The following is a 17,867-nucleotide window of genomic DNA, read 5'->3' as shown; positions in this document are numbered from 1 at the left end:
ACACTCACCAATATCCAGTCTCTATTTGCTACTTTCAAGGTACTTGCCACAAGAAGAGTCTCAGTCACTTAGTGTCAGAGGAAGAGCAGACTACGCTATAAGTGTGCATTGCTTTTTCACTCCGTTACATCATGTCCCCAAAGAATAAACTGATGACACAGAAAAAAAAAAAAAAAAAAAAAAAAAAAAAAAAAAAAAAAAGAGACGACACTGGGAATGACGCACACAGCGAGTGGAGCCCAAATGGGCCTATAGAAGTTGGAAGAGGTGAGGCAGACACTAATTAAACAAGAGAAACCTGAGAATGCAGCAGAGAGTAGTACAGACAGGCAATCCCTGCTGCCAGTATAATCCCTCTCACCTGTCTGGACTGCCCCTCTGTGTCTGCAGGTTACCCAACTAATCACCAGTCCTCAGGGACCACCTGTCCAGATGTCGCATGCGTTCTCATTTAGAGGCAGCGCACCGATGGCATGGCTTTGGCACAAAAATGAGAAATACAGGTTTAACAAGTAAACAAATGACACCGACATCTCGCCTCTGATTCAGGTCAAGCAGAACTATTTACACTGCTGGTTACACACTCAACACCTGAAAGCGAATGATGGTTTAAAATCTGAAAGTGCATCTGCAAGAGCTAGCAGTTTTATTTTTTCTGCAGGCAAATATATTGATTGCTGTGTCCCTGGAAACTAAGAGGACATTCTAGCTCAAGCAAATTGTGGATGACTACCTATTTTGCTCAGTGTCCTGCTGTTCGGTACCATTAATATTGGGGCCCTGCACTGTTAACCACGTGATCTCCAGAAGGATTTACCCCCCTTATGAGCACCCACAAATAGAGCTTTCTTTTGCCGGTATTTGATCACCTCTGTGGTTTTAATTTTTTGCGCTATAAAAAAAAAAAAAAAAAAAACTCACTTTTTTTTTTTACTTTTTGCTATAAAACTGAAAAAAATAAAAAATCTAATTTCTTCATCAATTTAAGCCAATATGTATTCTCCTACATATTTTTGGAAAAAAAAAAATCCCAATAAGGGTATATCGATTGTAGATAAAAAGATTACTTTTGCGCAAACCAAACAGTTTTTTTTTTATTTTTATTTGTTACTAGTAATGGCACAAAAATCAGGGGTAATCAAAGGGTTAAAGGTGTTCTTAGCCAGTGCTTGTGTACTGTGTGGGAGGTGCTTTTACTAGGGGAAGGCACTGATCCATGTTCAATGCCTTCCCTCCAGACAGAACAGAGATCTTCCTTGTTAACATTAGGCAGACCAGCATTCTGCCTGTGTACCAAAGGATCAGCGGGTGCTACAATAGTAATAAGGATGGAGGCGCGGAGCTCAGCATGCCATGTGCCACAATAAAGTCCCATCCTCCCCCCCGTTTTTCATCGGGTGCTCGCAGACAGTCTGTGGTACCCACGGATCACCTCCCACTGTACATTACACAAACACACACCCCCCCCCCCCCCCTCTAGGTGGATGCAGCATTGATCTGATGCTGCATCTATTCCCCACCAGCTTTGCAGTGAAAACTGAACGGTCAAACATTACACCGTTGGATCCCTCAGATCTCCCTGCTCTAAGTAGAGAGCCGCAACTGTCAGTCACCAGCTCCGTGCTCTCAGCTCCAGGACACACTGGAGCGCTGGGCTGTGAAGGGGGTGGGAGGGGCTAGTTCAGGCTCTCAGTGGATCGCCAAGAGGCTGAGCCAGTTGCCAGTCCAGGAATCTAGGTGGATCTTCCTCAAGCGTGGACCAACTGTCGGCTGGAAACGGGTCACATAGGAGGAGTTTGGGCAAAAAAAGCTTTGGCCATACGTCTCCTTTAATACATTTTTTGTTCAAAATGTTTTTTCTTCTTCCCCAAAACAGATTCATTGGTTCACAAAAATTAGGTAAAATAGAGGAATCCCCCCTGCCGGAACATTGTGTTCTGACAACAGTACCTACCGCTGTCAGAGTACACCAATCAGTGGCTGCAGTCACTGATGGAGGAAAATGTTCCAATAGGTCTGTCTTTCAAAGTCAACCAAATGATCAGATTTCGATCAGTGTATGGTCAGCTTAACACTATTGATTTATTTCTGAAAACACCAGCTGCTTAAAGTCACGCTGATCTTCGGACTTTAATATTTTCAGTCAGTCAGTCTCCGGCTTCAATACTCTGAGCAACCAACCCAGTACAAGCACTTAGGCCCCTTTCACACTGGGGCAGGATCTGCGTCAGCGGTAAAGCGGCGCGCTTTACCGTCGTTTTAGCGGCGGTATTTGCCCACTAGCGGGCAGTTTTAGCCACCACTAGCGGCCAAAAAAGGGTTAAAACCGCCCACAAAGCGCCGCTGCAGCGGCAATTTGCCGGCGGTATAGCCGCGCTGCCCCACTCATTTCAATGGGTAGGAGCAGTGAATACACAGCTCCAAAGATGCTGCTAGCAGGACTTTTTTCACCGTCCTGCTAGTGCACTGGAGTGAAATGGGGTCGTTTTTTTTCCAGGCGCCATTTTTTGCGTTGTAGCGCCTGAAAACCGCCTCAGTGTGAAAGGGGCCTTAGCAAGTGAAGTCAGAACTCCTATTGTGCTTACCCAATTCAGCTCAAAGACTCAAAGCTCTAAAGTCAATAGATCAGCATGACAGCTAGGTGGACAGCACTTTTTAGAAAGAGAAGTAAGCAAAAGGTAGTCTCCAACTTTCCACCTCTATTTTCATCCAGGTTTCAGTTTAAAAAATAAATTCTGTGGAGCTACCAGTACAATCCAATAAACACAACAACAACCATGTTAAAGAGCAACTCCTCTTTTGTTGAGATAAAAACAATCCCCTCTGGGTGATCCAAGAGCCAAGCACACAAGCATGACATTTCTGGGGGTGCTCCGAATGCCTCAAGGTTGCCATATTGCATTGAATTTTACAGAGCTGCAGATTGAAAAGGATGTTATTTTTAAATAACATTCAATTACAATATGCTTGTTTAGCAAAATATATTATATATATATATATATATATATATATATATATATATATATATATATATATATATATATATATATATATATATATATATATATATATATATATATATATATATATATATATATATATATATATATATAGCCACTTCAATACAGGGCACGTCTATACCTTCCTGCCCAGACCAATTTTCAGTTTTCAGCGCTGTCACACTTTGAATGACAATTGCGCGGTCATACAACACTGTACCCAAACAAAATAATAATTTTGTCCCCACAAATAGAGCTTTCTTTTGGTGGTATTTGATCACCTCTAGGATTTTTATTTTCTGTTAAAAAAAAAAAAAAGTTTGTTTCGGTTACACTTTGTAAATAAGTACGTTTTCTCCTTCACTGATGGGGCTGCACTGACAGCCACTGATAAGATGGCACTGATGGGCGCTGATGAGGTAGCACCAATGAGGTAGCACTGATGGGCATGAAGATGGGGCACTTATATTCAGCACTGATGGGTACACAGGTGGCACGGATGGGCACGAATTGATGGTATGGATGCCAATCAGTGCCAAATATTGGGCATCACTTATTGGCATCCATTATAGGCACTGCTTGCCATCCCTGGTGGTCCAGTGTGGGAATCCAAGGGGAGGGGGCAGGCTGCACTGATAATCAGCAGAGACCCCCCCCCCCCCCCCGTCAGAGGAGTAGTGTAGTGAGGAAAAGCCAATCAATGGTTCTTCCCGTTTACACTGTGATTGGACACGGATGATCATGTGGTAAAGAGTCTCCATCATAGACTCTTTAGCTAGATCGGTGTTGCGGTGTGTCAGACTGACACATCGCAACAATGATCACCGAGATGCACGCCCCCTGTATCTTGATATCCTGGCGACGTCATATGACGTCCGGTCAGGATATTGAAACCATTTTGCTGCCATCATTTTGGTACTGATACATTGGGGCACCCCTTGCACTGCAAGGGTTAAATGTCCACTTAGTCCATGGAGCAAGAAATAAGGGTAAATAGTTGCCTTATTCTTTGCTCCCAAAGGCTTCCTCCTCTCTATATGAGAAACTACTCCTCTTCACTGCTCAAACTGTTGCAGCTCTCCATCACCATCATCATCATCATCATCATCATCATCATCATCATCATCATCATCAGGTACAATGCAGGACCAGCAGTATGTACCTTGTACTTGAGGATGTCGAGTGCCTGTCCACGTCCTGGAAATGAAGGAGAGCACCTACCAGGGAAGAGAGGGATAAGTATTGTTCATAGATAAAATAAGCAGTGTGGAAAGGGCAAAGCACTCCAGGGTTGGATTCTACAGTAACCCAGAGTTTATCTAAAATAAAAAATAGTAACTGAGTTCAAGACAAGTGATTTTGTCTAGGTTGTGAAAATGTCTTCTGTCTGCTACTGGCAGGAGAAAGTATTCCCTCCTCATCTGCTCTCCCCAGTGATCAAACTGCACTGTTCTAACCCTGTAGCAAGGCAGAACGTGAAAGTCTGCAGAGGCTGATCTGTGTCAGACATTAACACAGCCATGGACTGTAGACACACCAGGATTTACATGACTGCATCATCGCTGAGCATCATCCCACTATGTAAAGTGAGAAAAATGGCTGCAGAAAAGCAGAGACCTGAGGTTTTACACCAGCACACTTTTACTATGCCAGTACTTCACATAAAACAAAAAATAAATAAATCATATGCGCCTACCCTCCTGTTCAATTTCTACATCTTCTAGCCAAATCCAGGGAATGGAATCCTGCCACTGTTAGATTTTCTGTAAATTCTTCTTTGAAACTTAATAAAAATGTAATTCCAAAAATAAAAACATTTTTTTTTGATGCTAGGTCTACTTTAGCCCTCGTCCACACTGAACACGGCTTTGAAAGATGAACTTGCATGATTTAAAAGCTACATTTCAGTCCGACCTACAGGGGCGACTTGAAAGACAGTGCAGGTTCATGAACAGATGACTATTGAAATGGGCCCCCCCGCCCCCCCAAAAAAAAAAAAAGACGCCAGAAGTAGTGCAGGAACTACTTTTGGAAATTGGTGCAACACCGCAAAGTCAACGTTGCACCGATTGGTCAATAGGCACCAATTTGACCTGTCACATCGCACACATGTGAACAGGGGCTTAATGTCAGAAAGTTCACTCAGCAGCAATAAAGCATTACATTTCTTATTATGATTACCTCTTTACAGACCAGCTGAGTATAGGACATGAAAGGTTTGCTTAGACAGTCCAGAATATTTGCAATCTTGTGCATTGACTGCCGCCATCCTCCAGCTTGCTTAGTACACTTCCCCAAACTCCTGGTCGGGGTGCATGCACTCAACGTCACAGACGGTGCCCTGGTGACACTTTCGGGTGGAGAGCAGGGAGCTTGGTGCATGCATTAGTCTGGAGTTCAGAGGGAGCATAGAGTGGTTGTATAAAAATCTCTGTGCTGGAAAGGCTGGCAGCTGAAATTATGCAGAGGCACTGTCTTTCTGGAGGTTCTTTTCTATTCTGGAGGTTGTAGATGGCTTGGCACAAAAGGGGTCTGCCAGGCAATGTGGTGTGACATGACATGACCAATTACTACTCCTACTGCCCTCACAGTTTCCAATGAAAATATAAAAGTGCGAAAACTTTTTGAAGACCCCCCTCTTTAGGTATAAGTTGGGACTTCTTTACTTTTCTCGCACTGGTCCTGTGGGAACCCAAACTGAGCCAGGGTTCCCCCAGAAGCGGTGTGAAGAGACTGCATGCAAATCTTTGCAGTACAATTTGAGCCCATTCATTCTGTATGGGCTCAAATTACACCACCTGCACGGCAACGGTAATTCATATTGGTGAGTACTTGAGCAAAAGTATTGGTACTTATTCCTAAAAACAGGAATTGGTGCATCCCTACTGGACAGTAAGTGAAAGTAGCTCTCTGACAAAACACAGACAGGGGAAAAATGCTTTGTGTAAATAACCAGGGGAATGATGGAACCTCTGCCAGCTCTTTATTTTTGTAAAATTATTTGTTGCGTTGTTCACTTTTTATTTCCGATTCCAATCTTATCCTATGCAGAATAGGCATACACACCTCTTTACAGGACCAGGACAGTATTTCTCAACGCCAGTCCTCAAGGCGCCCCAACAGGTCATATTTTCACTGACTTGATCAGTTTCACTGCCTTAGTAATTACCACAGCCGTTTCATCTGAGGGAAATCCTGAAAACATGACCTGTTGGGGCACCTTGAGGACTGGAGTTTAGAAACACTGCAGGAGGAGGTCAGTAGGGGCTTGGTAACTATTTCTCTCTGCCCTGTCTTCACCAATAACATTCATGATTCTAAAGCAGCTCTGAATCTGATGGGTAGCAGTGATAAACTTCTAAAGGCCTGTACACATGGTCAGAAAACCTGAAGATAAATTTTGTCCGTTGAACGATCTGCACATTTTCTGATCGTTAGTATGCTGCTTTTGACAGCCGATTACGAATTTTCGCAAGACAAAAACTGGATACGCAGGCTTTTTTTGTCTGATGTGACCACAATGTAGTTTTTTTTTTCTCATTAGTGCGGTTTTCTGACAAAAAAAAAAAATCTGAAGAGCAAGACTAGGCAAGCTCAGAAATGAAAGAACACATACAAATTAATTCAACACATTACGTCACTTCTGATGTTGAATTCTGTCGTCAGAAAAATTTCTGATGGCGAGTATCGTCTTTGCTTTCGATGTGAGACTAGCATCAAACAAAAATTCATCCAATAAGCTGACCGTGTGTACAACGCTTTAGAGTTGGCATATTTGTTACTGTTGAGAGGTAGAGAAGTGTTCCAGCATCACCACAGACCAAATAGATTGAGATTTACTTGTGCACTACAGAAATATCTACCCCAAATAGATCAAATTTTCCCCTCGTATTTTGAGAGTGGAAAATGAGGTCTGGCAAGGAGCTGGGCTGCCTGGGAGCAAGGGGGCGAGCACTGCCGACAGGCGAGGATGAATGTCTGTTCTCCCAGACAAAAAAGTGTGGAGGAACAGAGAGGGCGGACAGTTTATTATAGAGGAAGACTTGTGGAGAAAAAGGAGATCCCGCTGTGTGATCAAGCCGAGTTTACCCGCTGTAACAGTTTCACGTTACAATTGGCGTCCGCGCGCTGTCACACACACAGGCCCCCCCACCTGTAACAGACAGAATGCTGGTCCAATACCAGGGTGCATTCTGTCTTTCACGGGTGCGAGGTCAGGAGGGTGGGGCTGTGTGCATCGTCGCACGGACTTCAATTGTAATGTAAAGCTGTTAAAGCAGTTAAACCCCGCTCTGTGATCAAGCTGGATCTCCTGTTCCTCCATAATAAACCGGCCGCCCCCTCTGCACAGGTGAGCCCAGTGTGCGTGCGTGTTTATCTCTCTCTCTCTAAAAATTTGATTGTGTTGTGAAACGTTTTTGTACAATATGTGAAACCATGCAGCACAATAAAATGATATATTAAGGTGATAATCATCAATAAATGAATAAAGTGATAAATTTGTAAAACATTCCAAATAAAAAACGTAAGAATTGAAAATCCACACATTTATATTTGATGTATCAAAAGAAAGTCCAAACTGAAACAAATTAGCGAGGCGATAAGAAAAATAACTTTTGATGTCGCCCCTCACACTCTGCAAGACTGATCAGATGCTTCAAATTTAGACAGAAGAAATCAACTTAAATGGAGCCAGATGGCCTCCAGATTATAAGGGTCAAACTGGCCTGGTAACAGCAGTACACTATAGTGGCTTTTCACCCGGTCCGCTCCAGAGAACAAGCCAGCCACAATCTCCCTCGTTAGGCTCACCAAGATGAAATAATCATTTGCATTCACTCCAACAACGGCAGCAATCAGCTGTGATGTTCCACCTGGTCTGCTCAAAGGGGATAGCCGCTCTCTTCCGATTTGATAACTTACATTTCCTTTACTTCCTTTTACTCCAAAAAAGAAAAAAAAAAAAAAAACTTAATTGTGCAGTAAATCGTAGCATTTGTTCCAAAGATTTTCTCGTGCATGGCAAAAATATATAAACAGCACACAGCTCCGAGCTATCAGCTGGTACGTGGTGACGGGATTCTCTCCATCCTAAGTTTGGAATAAATACTACGATTTACTGCACCATGAACCATTTGAAACATTTATTGGAGGAGTTTTGAGTGGAGTAAAAGGAACGTTATCACATCCATTCTGTGTCCCAGTTAGGGAGATCCACCCCATTTGTCATCTTTACCATCATCATCATCATCAAATGAGAAAGCAAATCTCAAAATGTGCATTTCTTCCCAGAACAATAGGAGGGGAAATCTTCCAATGGGGGCACTAGTTTTGGTGGCAACCAGGGACTCCCTTACTATGGAAGAATTTTCTCTCACTTCCTGTTATGACTATGGGGCAGGAAGTGAAGGGGAATCTCCCCAATGTGACACACATAGCAAATAAAATAAAAAGCTAACGGAGGTTATAACTACAGCCAAAATAACTAATTGAAATAATCTATTTTAATCGTTTATGAAAATATTTTCATAATTGATTAGTTGCTCAGCCAATTAGTTGGCCTGCATACAGAATGCACAATTTGTTTACATAGAAAATACAGCTCAGTACATCATCCATACATGGCAGTATACACAGTGCAGCACACATACAGCTCAGTAAACCTTCCTTATATGTCAGCAAGTGCCTGAGAATGAGAACTTGTGAATGTGTGAGGAGCAATGCCTCATGGGACAAATAGTCCAGGACAGGAGAAGGAAATGATTTAAAATGGTTTTAAAGGCAGAAGTCTTTTTACCTTAATGCATTCTTATTACTTATCTGAGCCCCATCTTGATCCAGCGTTGTGCATGAGAGCAACAGCTCTCACAGGTCTCTCTCTCTCCTCCTCATTGGCTCACACAGCAGTGGGAGAGCTTGGCTCCTGCCAATCGTGGCCAGTGAGCCAATGACGAGAGAGCTATGCGGAGACATGCTCTGTGTGCGAATGGGCGATGTCCATTCACAAGAGCGTGGCTCCGCAGTGAGCCTGCTCGGGCACTGGGAAGAAGTGCACATCGCCAGTGGGGGACCCACAAAAAAAGGAGGATCAGGGCTGCTCTGTACAAAACCATTGCACAGAGCAGTTAAGTATACCGTTGTAGTAATTTTTTTTTACCTTGCTATAGGGACACTCTGAAGGCAAGAGGGGCTGGAAACGACGGTGGTGGAACTCAGAGGAGAATCAGGGCTGCTCTGTATCAGATGCAACCTCTATTTTGTTCCATAACCATATAGCTGGAGATTTATATTTACCACCACATATAGATATTCAAGAATAGGTTTAAGGTTTTTATCCAACTAATTGATTAAGCGAAACAATCTTTCGGCAACTAATCGATTAGAAAAATAATACCTAGTTCTAACCCTCCCTTACCCAAAATCATAATTAAAAAAAAAGGTTTTGTCTAAAGTTGTACTTTAACCACTTGCCGACCAGCTGCCGCAGTACAATGTTATGTAAACACCCCCTGCTCACCCATGGAACCAATGCGAGTGCCCAGTGGATGCGATCACCACCGGGCTCCTACGATTACTCGGGGCACACAGAGAACCGTGATCTGTGTGTGTGTAAACACAGTTTCCGGTTCTCTGAGACCCCTTTCACACTGGTGCACTTTGCAGGCGCTACAGTGCCAAAAATAGCGCCTGCAAAGCGCCCTGAAAGAGCCGCTGCTGTGTCTCCAGTATGAAAGCCCCGAGGGCCTTCACACTGGAGTAGTGCGCTTGCAGGACAGTAAAAAAAGTCCTGCTAGCAGCATCTTTGGAGCGGTGAGTATACACTGCTCCTTCACCGTTCCTGCCCATTGAAATCAATGGGGCAGTGCAGCTATACCGCCGGCAAACGCCCCGCTAGTGGCCGAATACTGATACGATGGTAAAACGGCACTAAAAATAGCGCAGTTTTACCAACAAAACCGCTCCCACCTCAGTGTGAAAGGGGCCTGAGGGGAGAAGTGACAGATCGTCTGTTCATACAGTGTATTATCTATCTATATCTCCCCTCCCCCCCCCCCTTCAGTTAGAACACACACTAGGGAACACATTAGACCCTTGATCGCACCCTAGAGTTAACACCTTCCCTGCCAGTGACATTTTTACAGTAAAAAATGCATTTTTTATAGCTCTGATCACTATAAAAATGCCAATGGTCCCAAAAAAAAAAAAAAAAAATGTGTCAAAACTGTCTGGACGTGTCTGCCATAATGTCGCAGTCCCGAGATCGCCACCATTACTAGCAAAACAAAAATGAATAAAAATGCCATAAAACCATCCCCTATTTTGTAGATGCTTTAACTTTTGGCAAAACCAATCAATATATGCATTTTTCTTTTTACTAAAAATATGTAGAAGAATACGCATCGGCCTAAACTGAGGAAAAAAAATAATAGTTTTATATATTTTTGGGGATATAGCAAAAAGTAACAAAAATATTGCTTTTTTTTTCTCAAAAAAATGGTCGCTTTTTTTTGTTTATAGATCAATAAATAAAAACCAGGAGGTGATCAAATACCACCAAAAGAAAGCTCTATTTGTGGGGAAAAAAGGACGTCAATTTTGTTTAGGAGCCACGTCGCACGACCGTGCAATTGTCAGTTAACCACTTCCCGACCAACACACACACACACACTTATGTCGGCAGAATGGCACGGACAGGCAAATGGGCGTACAGGTACGTCCCTTTAAACTTACCTCTGTGAGTCCGATCGTGGGTCCCGCAGACTCGATTGCCGCAGGGATACCAGAGATCATCTCATGGAGAGGAAGAACTGGGAGATGCTAAAGTAAACAAGCATCTCCCTGTTCTGCCTAGCAACAGTGACACTTATCTCTGCTCCCTGTGATTGGAGCAGAAATCAGTGATGTGTACAACACAGCCACAACCCCCACAGTTAGCAACACGCCCCAGGACACACTTAACCCCTTCACTGCCATTTACACAGGAATCAGTGCATTTTTTATAGCACTGATTGCTGTATAAATGACACTGGTCCCAAAAATGTCTGATGTGTCCGCACTAATGTCACAGTCACAAAAAAATAAAAATGTTTATATATATATATATATATATATATATATATATATATATATATATATATATATATATATATATATATATAGAATGGTTGATCACCGCCATTACTAGTAAATAAAAAAATTATTAATAAAAATGCCCAAAAACTATCCCCTATTTTGTAAACGCTATAATTTTTGCTCAAACCAATCAATAAATCGCTTATTGCGATTTTTTTACCAAAAATATGTAGAAGAATACGTATCGACCTAAACTGAGGAAAAAAAAATATATGTTTTTATATACATTTTTGGGGGATATTTATTATAGCAAAATGTAAAAAATAATGTGTTTTTTTTCAAAATTGTCGCTCTTTTTCTTTGTTTATAGAGCAAAATAATAAACTGCAGGGGTGATCTATTTGTTTGGGAGCCACGTCGCACAACCGCGCAATTGTCAGTTAAAGCGACGCAGTGCCGAATCGCAAAAAGTGCTCTGGTCAGGAAGGGGGTAAATTCTTCCGGGGCTGACATAGTTAAAGTGGTGCAAGTACATAGATGTGGCTTGGCATCAGCCTCCTGTGGAACAGAACTCAACCTGGGAGAGGGCAGGCAGCACTATGAGCCAAGCAATACACCGACAGGAGAAGAGAGCAGGGTGCTTGTCTTGTCCTGGGGGAGGGGTGACCAGGCTGTAAAACAAAACTGCAACAGAGACAAGTCAGGTCACCGGTGTGGCAGCGCTGTGTGAAATCTAAGGCCTGGATGGACAGAAGTAGAAGAAAACATATGAAAAGTGTATCCTCCATGTACAGAGATCAGAGCCGACTGGGCCCTGGCCTGACTATTATGGACATGGTTGAATTAGAAGGAATCCTGGCCCGGCGCCAGTAATTGTCTGCTCACTAAACCTCTAATCAGATTATCAGAGCGACCATAGAGAAGAAGGGGGTCACCTGTCCACAGCTCTATGACAGCTGTCACCAGGGAGCTCAGCTATAGCACTGCAATCCGCCTCACAGTCCCGGGGTGGTCGGCGAGTCGTGCCCGACTAATAGAGCCCTCTTCTAATGCCAGTTACCTTCTGCCACCCAACTCCTCCACACTCACGGCTCAGCCCAACTCACCTCACACACAGCACGATCCACCATCACCAGCCCCGAACACGTCACTGCCGGATCGCCGAGGTCTCAGGAACACGTGACTGCTACAGAGCACGTGATCCGGGGAAGATGGCGGCGTCCAGGAGTCACCCGTCCGAGGAAGGCTCTGACAGTAGTAGTGATGAAGAGAGACAGCGGCTGAAGGAGGCGGCATGGGAGCCCCCGGGTGAGAGGAGCAGGGTGTCTACTTCCGCTGTGGGTTTACATAGCCGGGGTCACGTGTTTATGTCAGGGAAGGTGGGCTCTGGGCGCAAGGTAAACATGGGTTCGTTTCACCTTCTCATTCATTAGCCGTCAGTTTAAAGCAGTTCTGTATTGTTTAAAGGCTGCAGGAAGCATCATGGGTGTTCCAATCTGGGGACAACCTCGAGGCCCTTCCTCCTCAGGGCGATGGCCAGCCCCTTGGCCCTTCCTCCTCAGGGGCGATGGCCAGCGCCTTGGCCCTTCCTCTGCAGGGTGACGGTGGCCTTGAGGCCCTTCCTCTGCAGGGTGATGGCCAGCCCCTTGGCCCTTCCTCCGCAGGGTGATGGCCAGCCCCTTGGCCCTTCCTCCACAGGGTGATGGCCAGCCCCTTGGCCCTTCCTCCGCAGAGTGATGGCCAACCCCTTGGCCCTTCCTCCGCAGGGCAGCGCCAGTCCCTTGACCCTTCCTCCTCAGGGGCGATGGCCAGCCCCTTGACCCTTCCTCTGCAGGGTGACGTTGGCCTTGAGGCCCTACCTCCGCAGGGTGATGGCCAGTCCCTTGGCCCTTCCTCCGCAGAGTGATGGCCAGCCCCTTGGCCCTTCCTCCGCAGGGCGACGCCAGCCCCTTGACCCTTCCTCCTCAGGGGCGATGGCCAGCCCCTTGACCCTTCCTCTGCAGGGTGACGCTGGCCTTGAGGCCCTTCCTCTGCAGGGTGATGGCCAGCCCCTTGGCCCTTCCTCTGCAGGGTGATGGCCAGCCCCTTGGCCCTTCCTCTGCAGGGTGATGGCCAGCCCCTTGGCCCTTCCTCTGCAGGGTGATGGCCAGCCCCTTGGCCCTTCCTCCGCAGGGCGATGCCAGCCCCTTGACCCTTCCTCCTCAGGGGCGATGGCCAGCCCCTTGACCCTTCCTCTGCAGGGTGACGCTGGCCTTGAGGCCCTTCCTCCGCAGGGTGATGGCCAGCCCCTTGGCCCTTCCTCCGCAGGGTGATGGCCAGCCCCTTGGCCCTTCCTCTGCAGGGTGATGGCCAGCCCCTTGGCCCTTCCTCCGCAGGGCGATGCCAGGCCCTTCCTCCGCAGGGCGGTGCCAGCCCCTTGGCCCTTCCTCCGCAGGGCGGCGCCAGCCCCTTGGCCCTTCCTCCGCAGGGCGGCGCCAGCCCCTTGGCCCTTCCTCCGCAGGACGACGGCCAGTGCTTGGCTGTTCCTCCGCAGGGTGACACCAGCTTCAAGGCCCTCCCTCCACGGTGTGATGGCAAGCCCCTTGGCCCTTCCTTTGTAGGGCAACCGCCAGCCCCTGACAGACCACTCTGCACACCAGCCACTGCATTAGAATTAGCCCTTAGAGTACAGCAGACATGCACTGAGTTCAGGTGGTGCTGACAATCCCTTTTACATCTAACTTTTCTAATGTTAATTGGGTATTCCCTTACAAGCCTGTAGGGCGCTTCCTCTCTCTCACATACAGAAAGCTTGACAGCAAACTGTAGTTGCTAATAAGCCCATAAGAAGTTTCTGTCATCCTGCAATTCAACTCAAAGCTCTTAGAAGATGGAATTTGGTTAGTGGAACATGAACCAAGTGTACATACAAGACCGCTCAGAAAGCAGACCTATCCTCAAGACATAAGAGGCGCTTTCAATGGTCTGGCTGCAGAGGTTTACACTGTGCTTTCTCCATCAACTCATCTCTCACAGTTATTACCTTTGGTTTCACTTGCCTTTCCCTATTAGGCTTCTTGCACACTGGACACATTTGATGCTGCTGTTGGGGCGCCAGGAGTAGCGGTGTTTTGGCAGGAAAAAAATGCTTGACGCACGTTAACACTAGGCACCGTTAGCATCTGAGTGTTAATTCATTTCACAAACCAGAATAAATTCATATTCTGGCCAGTGAAATGAGTTAACACCCTAGCGTTTGATGCGCCTAAATACGTTACATGCATTTACAAGCATCAAGCATTTTTTACTGCCAAAACACCGCTGCCAGGAAGAAAGGCGTCTAGGAGAGAGAAAATCTGTCCAGTGACAGCCTTAGATTGTAAGCTCTACTGAGCAGGGGGACCTTCTTAAACCCTTTGTCTTGAATTGTTTTGTACTGTCTACCTTTATTATCTAATTATTTTGTAAAGCACCGCTGCATTTATTTTGAAAACGTAATGACCAGTTTAGTAATAATGAACAGCTGATTCATGTCAATTTCTACGCCTTCTTCAAGTGTCATTTGAGCTTATGCTAGCATTTCCATTTATCAGATTGGTAACCTTTTGTGTTACAGGTGTCAAGAAATGTGTTCAGCATCAGCAGGATTCTGTTGTAACAGTTATACCAAGTCTACGGTACATATTTTTCTTTGCAATATTTACGACACTGATATTCCTCAGCACATTAAGTGCATTGGTCCATGCTATAGCCATACATATACATACACACTCTAGAGCAGTGTTTTTCAACCTTTTTCCAGTCAAAGCACCGTTTAAAAGTCTGCACAATCTCAAGGCACCCCATTCATAAATGTAAAAAAACACTAATAGTTTTACATAATGCACCATCCACTTACAAGGGCACCAAACCTTAGAGCTGAATTATTCTTCCAGAGCAAATACATCTTTGCACACTGGTATTGACTAGTATTCCAATTTTGCTCTTCTTCAATTTCTCTCCCCAACTCAGCTAATGCGACTACAGAGAGGAGTAAATAAGGATGCTGTACAGTTGCCTGATGTCTTCTTCATCAACCAATTATGTCACTGGTTGTTAGAACACCTGCGGCTAGAAGGCTGTAATGGTGCACAAAGAAAACCTGTGGCTCTGTGTAACTAAAAGGCAGGCTAGGTCCACCCGTTGGTTTGTATACAGTTTTTTGCAATCTTTAGGAACTTTACCAAGGCACCCCTAAATAAACCTGGAGGCACCCTGGTTGAAAAATGCTGCTCTAAAGTTAGTTTGTTCAGTTGCCAAATAGCATACTTTTACGTTTTTAGAGGAAGAAACCCACACTGACACGGGAGTATAATATACTGTACATTCTGTGAAGATCATGACCTGGTGGGTATTGAATTAAGGTCCTCAGTATAAATCACTAAACTACTCTGGTGCCACGTTGCTTCATGTATTGTAAATAGTTATTAGACAGTAAGGGCTCATACACACCAACGCTCATAAGCTACTATCTTTGTGTAGGAGTGGTGCTTTGCATTGTTACAACTCAATGCACTGTTAAAGTGTATGTAAATCCGCTCTCATCCTTTATAAACTACTGCCATGGTGGGTATCTATAAGGATATACATGCCTCCAGTATGTATCCTTACCTGTCCAATGTCTCCACTCTGTCTGTTATAAGACCGGAAAAACTGCAAATTCTGTGGGTGGGTCTGTTTTCCAGGGCTCGGTGGGTGGAGTCGTGATGTCAGTAGACTCCTCGCCCACCTCTACACTCCCCTTACCAACATGCATTTTCTCCTGTTTATTTCTTACCGTGAACTTCTACTTTGATAACTAACATCCAGTCAAAACCCAGAAAAGTCACCACATGACTTCAGCATACCCAATCATGCTGAGGTATGGATCAGGCAATCCTTGAAGAGCTGGAGAAGAAAGGAGGAGGGGGATCTGAGGTACACAGAGTTCCCTTACTCAGGCTTGTGCATGAGATATGTAAATCACCAGACTCCTATTTCTCTCACTGAAAAAAGATAAGAGTACTGCTCAGAGTTGGATTAACTCTTTGTGGCATGGCTGGACACAGATGACATGAATATACTGTACAAGGTGCAATCCCTAATTAAAAAATGTTTTTTTCGGGTTTACATTCACTTTAGAAGAGAAGTATGGTTTTTTTTTTTTTTTGCTAATCATACTTACCTCGGTGGATGGAGCATCAGATGCTGCATCTGTCCCCCGGCATCTCTGCACTGAGAACTGAGCCACGAACACCGCTGATGACTCTGTTCTCACTCCTCACCGAGCAGATAGATGCTGTTAGTCAGCATCGCTCCTGGTCTGCTTCTCCGCACTCATTGGAGTGATGAGCTGTGGAGGGACAGGGAGAGGCTGTTTGCTGAGACTGCCATCAATCAAGTTAGCTAGCGGTGACATCAGCAGTGAGCGGGCTTCAGACCGCTCTCCACTAAAAACGTGTCACAGGAGTGCGAAACTAATTGCACTCCTGTGACCCTTACTAGAAGCCCAGCCTAAAAAGCTCTGGCTGGACTTCTCTGGCTTGTTTTTTTCTGTCATCCTTAAAGTGTCACATAATTCCACTGTGTCCAAGTCTATGTACCATGGTGCGGTATGGTGAGTTGCACTGCGCAAAATGTATCCATACAACCCACCTCAGGGCAGTGTTGAGATGTGAACAGGACACATACAAAAGAACCATTTCCTTGCATTGAGCCTGCATTGATTAATACAGATCAGCGCCTCTCAGTGGCAGTAGTGTGAACAAGACTTAATGGGTGTTTATGTAATCCTGTGCTCTCTTTTAAAGAGTTCGCCCTGACAACCATGAGCATGATGGGAATGAACTACAAACTACACCTGAATTTCGGGCACATGTGGCCAAGAAGCTTGCTTCCATATTGGACAGGTAAATTACGTTTTTATTTTTTATTTTTATTCTATATTTAAAAAAATGAAAAACAGAGAAACAAAAAATTCTTCAGGGGTTACCCCATTCCAGATAGTTTTAAACTAACAACCAAAAACAATAGCATATAAGAGTGCGGAACACTTTTTATATTCTGACATAGGCCACCTTGTTATATGCCCTTTATGTTTTACCAACTTTTCTTGTGACTTTCAGTTGCATTAAAGAAATTCCAGGAAGCAGCAGTCTACAAGAGCCTAAAGAAGAATCTGAACCAGAGGAAGAAGGTAAGTTGATGTATATTTATGGACAAAACTTTTTTTCCACTTTATGTAGAGAAGAGTATGATTAAAACACTTTTTATTGCTATCGCTGTCCTATTGGGGCAATTTCTGTTTACTTCATAACCTAAAGACACAAGAGGAGAAAAAGGAAATCTCTCTAAAGTGAAGTAAATGTCATAGTTAACGGTATCGTTGAAACAGATGTCCCCAGTAGCTTTCCCTTGGATTCCTGATCTGTTGTCAACTCTCTTTCTGTCTTAAAGTAATATTAAAGCTTCATTTAAAAAAAAATAACAAACATGTCATACTTACCTGTCCTTTGCCCACTTTAGCTTAAATGCAAAAGTAATTGTTGACCAAACATGTCTGCATCCATTAGTTAAACATCTTTTCCATTTTGTTCTTTAATTGCAACTATTTTTACAGTTATTTGCTTCTATTAAAGGATAAGTTCACTTTTTTGAATAATAAATGCACATTTTTTTGCAGGTAAAGTAATGTGCATTTATTATTTTTTGTTGGCGCCTATAAAGATCGCTGGTACCATGCAAGTCTCCTCCAGATCTGTAAGAGTATCTGTGTTCCCGTACGGGCAAGCGGATACA

The 17,867-nt window shown here is 44.4% G+C and overlaps 2 protein-coding genes across 5 annotated transcripts in view; one reads left to right on the top strand and one right to left on the bottom strand.

The window, feature by feature from the left end:
* The window catches only part of RNF185 (ring finger protein 185), a 23,671-nt gene extending 11,353 nt beyond the window's left edge, over positions 1-12,318 (bottom strand). Inside the window, exons 1-2 of one of the 4 annotated variants that reach the window (XM_077461506.1) lie at positions 12,179-12,318; positions 9-149 (exon numbers count right to left, since the gene is read on the bottom strand). Coding sequence is in view for 1 of the 4 variants with exons in the window: in XM_077461504.1 (XP_077317630.1) it covers positions 4,162-4,216; positions 12,179-12,202 (79 nt within the window). In the remaining 3 variants the exon portion in view is untranslated. Of the gene's footprint in view, positions 1-8; positions 150-4,161; positions 4,217-12,178 lie in introns of those variants that run through there. The other 3 variants (XM_077461504.1, XM_077461505.1, XM_077461503.1) reach the window with 3 other exon arrangements.
* Positions 12,250-17,867, top strand: part of CUNH12orf43 (chromosome unknown C12orf43 homolog) — an 18,701-nt gene continuing 13,083 nt past the window's right edge. Inside the window, exons 1-4 of the mRNA XM_077461502.1 lie at positions 12,250-12,380; positions 14,668-14,728; positions 16,880-16,978; positions 17,195-17,265. Of these exons, the coding sequence (XP_077317628.1) occupies positions 12,284-12,380; positions 14,668-14,728; positions 16,880-16,978; positions 17,195-17,265 (328 nt within the window). The 5' untranslated portion in view covers positions 12,250-12,283. The remainder of the gene's footprint in view (positions 12,381-14,667; positions 14,729-16,879; positions 16,979-17,194; positions 17,266-17,867) is intronic.

Source organism: Lithobates pipiens, unplaced genomic scaffold, assembly GCF_037356315.1.
Source record: "Lithobates pipiens isolate NorthernLeopardFrog02 unplaced genomic scaffold, aLitPip1_a1.2 Scaffold_3, whole genome shotgun sequence".
Taxonomy (NCBI): Eukaryota; Metazoa; Chordata; class Amphibia; order Anura; family Ranidae; genus Lithobates; species Lithobates pipiens.
The sequence above is the reverse complement of the archived record's forward strand: the minus strand, read 5'-3'. Positions and strand labels throughout refer to the sequence as shown.